At 41.6% G+C, this 11,216-nt stretch overlaps 1 protein-coding gene across 2 annotated transcripts; it reads left to right on the top strand.

Annotated features, from left to right (window-relative positions):
* The first annotated feature begins 1,978 nt into the window (after positions 1-1,978).
* Positions 1,979-6,512, top strand: LOC147334162 (Fc receptor-like protein 5). Of its 2 annotated transcripts, none has more exons than XM_086286693.1 (5): positions 1,979-2,387; positions 5,449-5,484; positions 5,608-5,871; positions 5,951-6,196; positions 6,283-6,512. In XM_086286693.1, exons 1-5 carry the CDS (start codon positions 2,366-2,368, stop codon positions 6,510-6,512), a joined length of 798 nt encoding a protein of 265 aa, XP_086142819.1. In that variant the 5' UTR covers positions 1,979-2,365. The 2 variants fall into 2 exon arrangements, with proteins under 2 accessions (XP_086142819.1, XP_086142820.1); XM_086286694.1 differs by having other exon boundaries at positions 5,449-5,488; positions 5,612-5,871.
* Positions 6,513-11,216: the final 4,704 nt, after the last annotated feature.

The raw sequence follows: 11,216 nt of genomic DNA, 5'->3' as shown, positions 1-11,216 counted from the left end.
CAAGTCCTCTGTGAGATTAGAATGACTCCATCTGCAGTAACCAAATTATCTCCATTTGAAATAAGACTATTTCCAACACCATGGTCAGCTTCCAGAGGGGCACCGCTAGTAGAAGGTGATGTAGATATTGCATTGTCCGACTATGTCTACAATCTGGTAGAAACACTGAATAATAACTATCAGAAAGTTTGTCTCTCTCAGCCTTTCCCCTCCACAGTTCCACCAGTGGAGACAAGGAGATGCGTGTTGGAGAAGCCACTAAAACCAAGGACACTCTGGGAGGCCGCGCGTGTTCCAGCCCCAGACTGTACTGGCAGTGACGAAGAACCAGCATCCTCACAGACGGACAACCTCAGTGGATTCATGCCAGCAGGGTTAAGACCAGCCCAATCGGACCATCTCAGGCGTCGGATCAAGCAGATGACATCTCCGGCGGGCCAACGCCCGGAACCAGAGCAAATAAACACACGGGTAGATGACATCTCAGGCGAGCCAGCGCCCGGATCCAATGTACATACACACACACAATCACTGATTAACACACAACGCCTGAAAGAACAACAACAAGGTACTCAAACATCCAGCAGGAACAGAAAGCCAAAAGTACCACATGATGTCTAACCTGATAAAGCTAGACTCATTTCATCCTGATAATGGAGAAAATGAAATGCCCATTGTCATCATACGACGCTTATTCTGTGTCTCTCGAACCTGGGACCAGGCCAGGAGACGACTGAAGAACTGTCTTTCTTATATATTTAGGTTATTTATCATACCTATCGCATTAACCTTAGGATTTTTCTTTGCTATTTTGTATTGTAAGCTGCAACCATGTTCACATTTCTGCAGGTCATATTTTGCTGACTATACCTCATGCTCCATTTTGCAAGACACCTACTTAATGCACTCATTACGTTCCCTAAAATCAGTAAATAGCAACATAGACGCCACTAATAAACCATCTTATGCGCCCTCTAGAACAGGAGCTAACGCCTGGTATGAAAATGCCAGAACAGCCGCTCGTGATTTAGGAAACAGTAACTGTTATGTCTGTTCAAAGGCTAATCCAGAACAGGTAATAGTAGGATACCCCATATCCGGTTTCCCCCTGACTGAGGGACTAGAGGAAATCGGCGGAGATAATGCTCTCCTTAAAGACACTTTACAGTTGACTCTGAGCCCTCTCGACTGCCTACTTAGACACACACACACACCAACTAACCCTGAGACTCCATTAGGCGAATTATTGAAGTTATCTAATGACACCGCAGGGACCTGCGCCCCAATGAAACGCCCCAAGAATAGGTTAAAACCCTCACTGCCCTTAGGACAGATCCCTCTCCATTTTAATACTAGTATGATATGTCTGCGCAGACTAAAGTTAACTGGCCCAGACACACACATAGATTATACAAAGGATAACTATACATTCTTCTCTGACTCCCCAGGTGCACGCTGTAATGAGACATGGCTAGCTGTCTCTGTGGCTGAAGTTGTATCATATCTGGAGGAACACACACACAGTTCAAGTTCGAGCAGAGAATCGATCATTGTTCCCCCAGAGGGTGTATTAAATGACACTGACTGGGGGGAGTTAGTTAAATCACACATGGTCACGCGCCTAACTAGACCAATCCCACATGCTTATTGGTTGTGCAATAATACCCTTAGATTAGCTTTACCTGTTAATTGGACCGGTACCTGTGGTCTAGTAACCGTTGATGTATGCTGTACTTTCATTCCCAATAATACCGCTCCTAACGGTTCATTCACACAAGCTATGAATAGACTTGAAGCATTGAAGATAGAACTAATTGCCAATACAGGCCACGGTCAGTGGCTAGACAAGTGGCTGCAGGACACGTTTGGAAAATGGAGGGAACTAATTGTAGCCTTTGTAACCGTTGCAGCATGTTTTCGATGATTATTGTCTGTTGTGTGATACCATGTATACGCTCTCGGAATTTTTGATATTAAGCTTGCTCGAAGGACCAGTTACAGTTATGATTTGTTTTATGTTTATGATTTGTCTTTATATTATGTTATTACATTCTGTCTTTATACTATGTTATCATTTCATGATAAAAGGAGAGAACTGTTGTGATATTTTGATACCACGGTTAGCATTTACAGGATATTGTTTTATTGTGATATTATACAGAAAAGAGTTACTCAATAAGGCCCATCTACTAGTTGTTTTTCTCTTTCTCTGTGACCCAAGAATTAATGTGTAAGACTCACAAGCTGGTACCCCAAGGTCGAAAACACCACAGAGACGAGACCACTTCCTTACTCCCATCCTCCCTTCTTTATCTCTTAGAAAAAGGCTCGTTAAAGGCCAGGTGGTTTGTTTCAGAATTCACTAATGAAAGAACTCTGTATTTTATGTCTAGGAGTGTATTTTGCTGGGATGATCATAAATTGTAGCTGAACTGATAAACTACACACAGGATACTTCTTTGCTCACAAGGCAGGAAGACGTTTCCTTATTTGGTCTGTACCGGTTTGAACTGAGAACTTGCTGACACACGAACCTTTTTTTCCTCTATATAAGCTGTTATGTACTAAATAAACCTTTGAGTCGATTGGGAAGGCAACCTAAAGCAATCTCTGTTTTCTTGTTCTCCCAAGCTGCTCCCGACGTCGTAACTAACCCAGCTGAATGGCATACCTGAGTGTTACTTTGAATAATTAGGAATCTTATAAGGAAAGGACAAAACTCTGCTTATCGCTCGTGCCTTGGAGGGAAAACCGGGATGGACATTTTTTCCTTCAGTGCCCACCCCCAAGATCCTATATGTATGTGTTATGAGCAGAGATGGGCAGTAACGCGTTACAAGTAATGCGTTACTGTAATCCGATTACTTTTTTCGAGTAACGAGTAAAGTAAGGGATTACTATTGCAAAAACGGTAATTAGATTACCGTTACTTTCCCGTAGGAACGCTGCGTTACTGCGTTACTAAAACCGTGATTTTTTTTTTTGCGAGAACGTGCGACGTTTGTGACAACAGCTGTGTGCAGATCAACAGTGGATCATATATCGAGTACTGGAGAGAGTATGAGCGTGCAGCGTTTAAAGCTTGGAAGTACTGACCTTACTTTGAGTTTGATTCCATAAACAGTGACAAAAACATAAGTGTCCGTTGTGCGTGGGAAGAAAACTTCTTTTTACACCGAAAAAAACCCCTAAATTTCCAAACAAGCTCCGAGTGCCCAACGACGTAATGGGAAATTCACAGAGAAACTGCCGTATCCTTCCACTGACCGCTGCGGCACACCTGCACCAGGGTAAACCTCCGCCTACCTTGCTCCTGCTTTACAGGTGAAAATAGAGCAAAAGGACCGCTGAGTCTTTGACTTTATTTATTTTCTGCTGTGTTTCACTTGCATCTATTTGAAAGACTGAGTGTAAACACAAAAAATATTTTATTTTATGTGCTGGAATGTGCAGAAAATAGGTTTAAATATTAAACAAATTTCTTCCAGTCAGAGAATGTTGCATATAATTAAATTTTTGCTTGATGTATGAAGTTAAAAGATTAAAACTGATAAAACAAGTTAAAAAAAAGAGACTTTTCCATTTGATTACATTTTGTATGATGGATTATGTAGAAAAAGTAGAATTGGGCTGAGAGATCTATCGCTTTATCACCTCTTCAGGTTGTAAATCGTGTTTTTAAAAAGTAACTAAGTAACTAAGTAATTAATTACTTTTGAAAATAAGTAATCAGTAAAGTAACGGGATTACTTTTTTTGGGGAAGTAATCAGTAATTAGTTACTGATTACTTTTTTCAAGTAACTTGACCAACACTGGTTATGAGAGTGTGAGTAATGTGAATGTCTAAGTTGTGAGATAATACTGAGGCACAGGCAGCCAAAAGGGGACAGAGGGGGGGGGGTAGCCTCCTCTGCACCCTGGTGACACACCTTTACCCCAAGGCCCTGCATGTGTGGGTGATTGTGGTGGAGCGGGAAGAGGGAGGCAGCTGGAGATGGGGAGTGAAGGAAGGGAGGGGCAAGTGACCTCTCCCTGGGGCCAGCTCCCCCGCTGACCCCAGTAGGCACCCCCATACTCAGCAACCCGCCAGGGAAAGGGGGCCCAGGCCCATCCGGACCGGGGCCCAGAACAGCAGCGCCGCCCGGCCCCAAAGAGCCCGGGACAGTCCACCCGACCCCACCACAGAGAAAACTGCACCCACTCCATCATCCACTCATCTTCCAGACTACACAAGACAATAGATGCCCAGGCTGAGATCTTCCTCCGCCTCTCCTGTATCTCCCCCTCCTGCAGAGTGAGTTCCTGAAGACAGGAAAGCTCCTGCAAGATGTGACAACCTCCCCACCAGTTGAAGAGCCCCCCAGGTGGTTCAATGCAGGTGGTTCAATGCACTGCACCCTGCACCGTCACCTAAGAGCCAGCAGAGCCACTAATAGGCCTTGACCGCTACCCAGGTTGAGCCCCACAAGGAAGATGCTCCTGGGGAATCCCCCGACGCCCCAAGCCTGACCCTACCCCCACACCAATCACAACAGCGAAGGTGGGACCAAACTATGAACCCCCCCCCCCCCCCCCCCCCCACTAGGTGATGGAGCTGATCAAAGATCTGATGTGGCAGAGGCTGTATCAAGACTAATGTAATCTAATAGATAATTTCTATATTGGTTAGAATTAAGATTATTTTTATTTTTCCGGTTCATGAGGACTGTTTTCTTGGCTATGCATAGGGCAGTGAAAACCATATGGGCTATATTCTTATCTGAAGTGACATTATCTAAGCTGCCCAACAAACACACTAAGGGGGAAGTTGGAATGTTACATTTCAGACACTTTGATAAGTCCTCACACTGAGCTGTTTCAGATGTTCAGTCATGTTCATGAAATACTATAAATAAATAAAAGCTATACCACCCGAGTGACCAGCTCACCAAGCTGCACGCCACGCATCTGAGCACAAAGCGGTTCAAGTTCAAGAATGTTTTGGCATACCCCCATCTGTGAATGGCTTTATATTAAGCACTAGCAAAGCTAGGCAAATTCCAGTCACCTTGTTGGGTCCAAACATGGAGTTGCTGCTGATTAGCTTGCACTTTGCAAAGTAGCTCTTGAAATGCTTTTTTCCTGCTGTCCACCGCATGATATTCCGATGCAAATGTGGTATGGCGTGTGCCAGAAAAGTTTCGATGTGGTGAGATATGTTAATAAAAATAAAATGAAATGATTTATAAATTGTGTTTGACCCTTTAAAACCAGTGGGAGGAAGCACACTCCATTTTGCGTAACTATTTTTAAATCCCTGTAGAACTGCAACAACGTAAGCTAGCGCAGTAATTTTTTTTTGAATATGAAACTGGAGGAGTCATTTCCTTCCACATATAGCTTTGCTGTTTGTGTGGAGTTGTTCTTTATGTTCACCTCAAATCAACCTGAGTGTCATTTCTCTTTAGTTCTGATCTCACTGCTGAGCTGCACAACAAACCAAGGTCAGTAACCTTCTTCTGTCACAGTTTAAACCTGAGAAATGCTCACTGATATGACCTGATGGGGTTCATGTTTCACAATGTAAAGTCTAACAGATCATCAGTTTTTCATTTTAACCCTCACACCTCGTCTGACTGTGAGTCCCAGCAGCTCTCAGTTCTTTAAAGGAGACTTTTTGTCTCTGAGCTGTGAGGAGGACGACAGCTCTGCTGGATGGACTCTGAGGAGAAACACAAGCAAAGAACAGAGGACTCAGTGTGGAGATGGGTGGGGAAAACCTGCTGGTTCTTCCTGTAAGATCAGTAACACATATCAAATGGACAGTGGAGTTTACTGGTGTGAGTCCAGAGAGGGCCCCATCAGTAACATGGTTAACCTGACAGTCACTGGTAAGCTGAGTGTGTGGAGTTAGTGTTGATGAAGCTGTGTGTAAATGGATGAAATGCTGTAGTTTGTCTCTGTGTTGAGGTGGATCAGTGATCCTGCAGAGTCCTGTCCTCCCTGTGATGGAGGGAGATGACGTCACTCTGCTCTGTGAAACAAAGACCACTCCCTCCAACCTCCCAGCTGCTTTCTATAAAGATGGCTCCCTCATCAGGAAGCAGCCTACAGGTCACATGACCATCCAGCATGTTTCCAGGTCTGATGAAGGCCTCTACAAGTGTGACATCAGCGGTCATGGAGAGTCTCCATCCAGCTGGATCACTGTCACAGGTGACACACTCACCTGTCTGTGTTTCTGCAGCTTTCAACATTCACAATGTGACGACAACTTAGTGACTGTGTTTGCTTTATTTTAGGGGAACACACCACCACACCTCCACCTACATCCACACCTCCACCTACATCCACCTGTCCTCCTGGTTCCACCTCCATCATTTTTCCTCCATCACTCTCTCCTCCGCCTCCTCCTCTCTCTGTGTTTTCATTTGTTGTATCAGTGTGTGTTGTGGTTCTACTGGTGTTACTGGTTCTGCTGGTGAGACGATGTGTTCACAGGAAACCTGAAGGTGAGACTCAGACTTCCTGATCTTTCATGTCTGAGTTTGTTTAGTAGAATAAAGTTCACATTCATGATGACCACAGTAACGACTTGATTAAATGTAATCTCTGTTTAGATATTTAATTTGAAATATTTTTCATTTTGGAAAATTTCAGCAGATCAACAAGCTGGAGAAGATGACATCATCACACGTGTCATGTACCATGCTGTCAAAATACAAAGTAGAGGTATCGCTGTGTTTCCTTCACTGGGTTTTTAGTGTTTTGTGTCTGTGTGTGTTTTGGGAGTAGATGTGTGGTATGTTTTATAATGTGAGGACATTCATAAATATTTAAGGCATACTTTGCTTGAAAGTTGTAGTAACAAACATGATGGTTGCAACGCTCCGAAAGAGCAAATCAGCAGCTTAAACACAAAGTATATGAACATCAGAAAGTTTCAGCTTCTTTTTTATCATAGTAAGGATGGATTCAATATACTTATGGTAACTTCCTGGATTACTTTGTGGGGAATAAATTTCTTTAGGAAAGTGATTATTAGAGGAACAGCAGCTTTTTTCACTTGTTCTTTTCACCTCTGCAAGTTTCTGCTCAGTCTGTTTATTGTTCTAATGAAGACTTATTAGAAAATCCTTACTAGAAGACCAGCTCACACATAAAGAGTAGAAGTATAACTTGTGTGGTTTACTTATTTATTTTCAATGACAAAGTCATCAAACCATTGAATCAAGTTTTATCAGATGGTGTCTGGTGATTCTGCATCTGCCCTTGTTGTTTCCCTTTCATTTAGGCAGAGTTTATATAATAACTTCGCATTTCTGCTCAGACCCAATATAAGACTGCTGCTGAGTGTTTGACTGGAGGTAGAATTAGATTTAGTCCATGAAGACTGTTCATGACTTTGGTGATATGATGAATTTTGAGGACATTATGAAGCAGTGAGGGATGATCAGAAGTGTAGAAATGCAAATTATTGTAACAGTAAAACTATTTTTGATCAAAAGCCTGAAGTCATAACAATTAAGTTCACACCTTTATTATAATCTGTGTCCTTTTATTAAACATTGGCTAATTTAGACGAATGTTACCATGTGTGTTTCATACTGTACTTACTGAGTGTTGTTCACTGTGAGCTGGACTGTGTGTTTGTGGTCTGTGGTTAACTGAAGCTAACAGCTCTGCAGTCGTCCAGCATCCTGTTTCTGATAGAAAGAAACACTTCAGCTGCAGGCGTTTCAACACAGAGCTGTTTATTTTAACAGGAGGGAACACGGAGACATCATTTGGAAACTCTGCACACAAAGGATAAATTCATTTGATTAAGATCTTCTTTTAACATTCACTATTTATTTCGAATTTAGCCTTTGAGTTTTTTAAATGACAATAGCATTTTAAATCATATCTACATCAGTATATATATTTGCATTCTGAGTGTCACCTTAACAACATTAATATTTTGCTAGTGTCTTTGACACACTAATATGTAAAACAGATCCATTCATATTGATATTGATTCTAGTTAAATATAGTCTTAAGCTGCTTCTCACTGCAGTGCATTGTTATTTGGCCAATCATAATTCAGTTCATTTCAGATTTATTTATACAGCACCAAATCAGAAAAACAGTTGCCTCAATGCACTTAAAGTGGTCGTGCTGTGAGAAGATCTTTGCTCTGTGGTAAAGAGCGTCGGTCTGCAATGGAAGAAGAAGGTGTGTTTGTGGTTGTCCACCTTGTTATTCTCAGAAACTCTCCCCAGTTCTTTGTGGTGGTCTGTGTTTCTCAGCAGAGCTGTTAAAAAAATGGAAGCTTTACAAAGGTTTTAATCTTTATAAAGAGTTGTCAGTTAAACTTTTCATGATGCAACTTTACAAAAAATATGATAATACTACAAATAATGGTAAACTTTTTGCTTTTGTGTGATAATATCACAATGCTGTAGCTGTTGTACCTGCAGTCATTTAAATGTGTTTTATTTTACATCCAGCTGCAGTCCATTCAGCAGTGAAAACTTACCAACCAGAAACCATCTGAACAAAGAAGGCCCAGGTACAACTGCTCTTGACTTTTAACTTTGAATAAAGGCTACTCTGTTTCCAGACATCCTCCTAACCTAAGCTAACACAACCACATCATGACTCAATTTCAGATCTCAGATTTGTGAAGGATATTACACTCACACTTCTCATCTCTGAACAAGCAGACAAACCTGTTCCTGTTAAATGAGACATGGACAGCTAAACATTAGATCAGTGATAAAAGAGCTTCCCCCCTTCTCTTGGAACAATACTTAAGAGTTTTATGTCACATAAGATGTAATTCAAGTGATTCTGTAATTATAAATGGATGACTACTTTCATTATCCTTTGTCACATTGAGCTCAATTTATTGCATTTACAGATTTTCAGAAAACTTGACTTCTGACCTTGAGGTCAATGATACTGAGATTTGAACTTGTCGGAGATTTTTAGTAGATGAGCTTGGTATTTTGAAACTCTGTCCCCTAGATCTCAAGTTGTCATATTCATCAATGCAGGTGTCCATGCTGTCCGTCAGCATGCCAGCCGGGGTGATGACAATGCCTCATCAGCTTTTAAGGGGCATTTTGCACAGCAGAAAGAGCAGGGCCGCCATGTCCCATTTCTACTATAAGCTAACAATGATTGTGCTCAGGGTTGCACAGTTTTGTGATGGTTAGCACTGTTTCCTAACAGCAACAACATCCTGAGTTCAAATCCAGGCTCAGGCCTTAATGTCTGGAGTTTACATGTTCTCCCTGTGGATGTGCAGGTTCTCTCCCACAGTCCAGTACATGACGGGTTTATTTTTGTTTGTGATTTTAAACTGACCCTAGGTATACATGTATGAGTTAATTTCAGCTCTTCGGGTTCCTGTTTGACTTGCTAATTTCACAGTGCTCTGATTTGTGTCTGAACTAGTTCCCAGTAAAGTCTGAACTGGAACTGTGTGTGATGCAGAGAGGTGGAGATTGGAGGTTTTGATTGAACTACAAAGCTTGTAATCATGTTTCCTGTTGTTTGAACTGTGTGTGTTTGTGTTCAGACTTTAAACCAGAGCCAGACGTCGTCTACTCTTCACTGAAGTAGTCCACCAGTCCAACCACTGAAATCCAGCTGCTGGTCTCTAACTGGTCCCCCAGCACCTCAGACTAAAGGACATCCACATGTTCAAAAGACTTTCTGTGTATTTTATGTGTTTCTTTGGCTTATTTAGACTCACATACTTCAAAAATCATATAATCTTAATTGATATAGGTATCTAAATTCAGCAATGATAATAAAAGTATGCTAACATGTTTAATGCTTACAATAAGGTCACCCTGCTTTTGTAATGCTGGTAGTGGTTTAGTTTGTTTGCATCATTAATAAATGCACTTTTAGTCTGACTTTGTTACTGTGATACTTTCACCAAAGTATCAGATGGGAAAAATTTGTAGTGGTTTGGTTTTCCAGAATTGATACACCAATCTTTTTTTTTTTTTTAATGCATAGAACAAACAATTAGTAATAAAACCCCAAAACAAACGGTCACAGCTTAAAGCCACCATCTTGCCAGGGTCTCTGTGTGTAGAGTTTGTGTGTTCTAACCATTTCTGTGTGGGTTCTGTCCGGGTACTCCGACTTCCTCCAACAGTCCAAAGACATGCAGTTAGTGCGATTACCATAATTGATGATTCAATATTGCCCATAGGTGTGAATTTAAGTGTAAACGGTTATCTTTATTGCTGTGTTGGCAGAGTGGGAACATATCCTGAGTGTACCCCACCTCTCTCGCACTGTGGGAGCTACGATAGCTTCCAGTTCATGCATGACCTTGATAAGCCAAAGGGGATGGATGGATAGATTTCAGGCTAACCATGCGTGCTTTAGTCACTTCTTATATAATCCCAATTCATAACAACAGTCTGGGAATTTCCTCTCAGGGAATTTCATCACAGCTCTGGTCCGTATGTGCCTAGGCCTTTTTCAAAGTAGGGTTTCAAAGTAAAAGTCATTTTTACAATGTTGTTTTGAAAAGAGAAATGTTGTGGTCCTACTGTTCACTGCACATGTTAGATGTGTTCCTTGTGCTCTGGAATAAACTGTGGAAGCATCAGTGACGACCTGCTTATCTGCTTCTAAACTAAAACACCTCCCTCTAGTGGCCAAATCTGACAGGTTTGTTCCAGTCAGACTTAAATGCAGTTATCCAGTTTGACCTGCATACTATTCTTTCTCTTCTAATGAAGATGCATCCACAAGCTCTCCAGACAGATGGGTTGTAGTTCCATCATTCATCTCTGAACTCTGACTTTTACTGATAACCTCAAAATAACCACTTAAGATTCTTCCAAACATCTGGATTATCATGGTCCTTTCAGACCACACAGAATGCTTTAATCTGTTGTCAGATATGAATGGATTTAACCAAGGACCTTCTTGTTTTGAGGAAACAGCACTAATCACTGCACCACTTAATTTTTATCATTATTAAACAGATTAGCTGTTTTTACAGAAAACATCATGTAGAAATTACGGCAACACTTGTGATTTGATCTGCTAAACCAAAGCACATTTCAGAAGCTTCTCAACATCACTAAACATGCTCAGTTGTATCTACACCCATCTGTACCAGCTAGCGAGCACTGTGAGGGTCATTTTTTAAAAACTTTTCCAGTACAGTCAACACCATCAGGCCGACCCTCCTGGGGTGTAGCCTTGTTGCGTCCTGGAT

The sequence above is a fragment of the Aulonocara sp. 'chitande type north' Nkhata Bay genome, linkage group LG3, assembly GCF_057382095.1.
Source record: "Aulonocara sp. 'chitande type north' Nkhata Bay isolate Kocher_YH1m ecotype deep benthic linkage group LG3, A_spYH_male_GT1.1, whole genome shotgun sequence".
Taxonomy (NCBI): domain Eukaryota; kingdom Metazoa; phylum Chordata; class Actinopteri; order Cichliformes; family Cichlidae; genus Aulonocara; species Aulonocara sp. 'chitande type north' Nkhata Bay.
The sequence above is the reverse complement of the archived record's forward strand: the minus strand, read 5'-3'. Positions and strand labels throughout refer to the sequence as shown.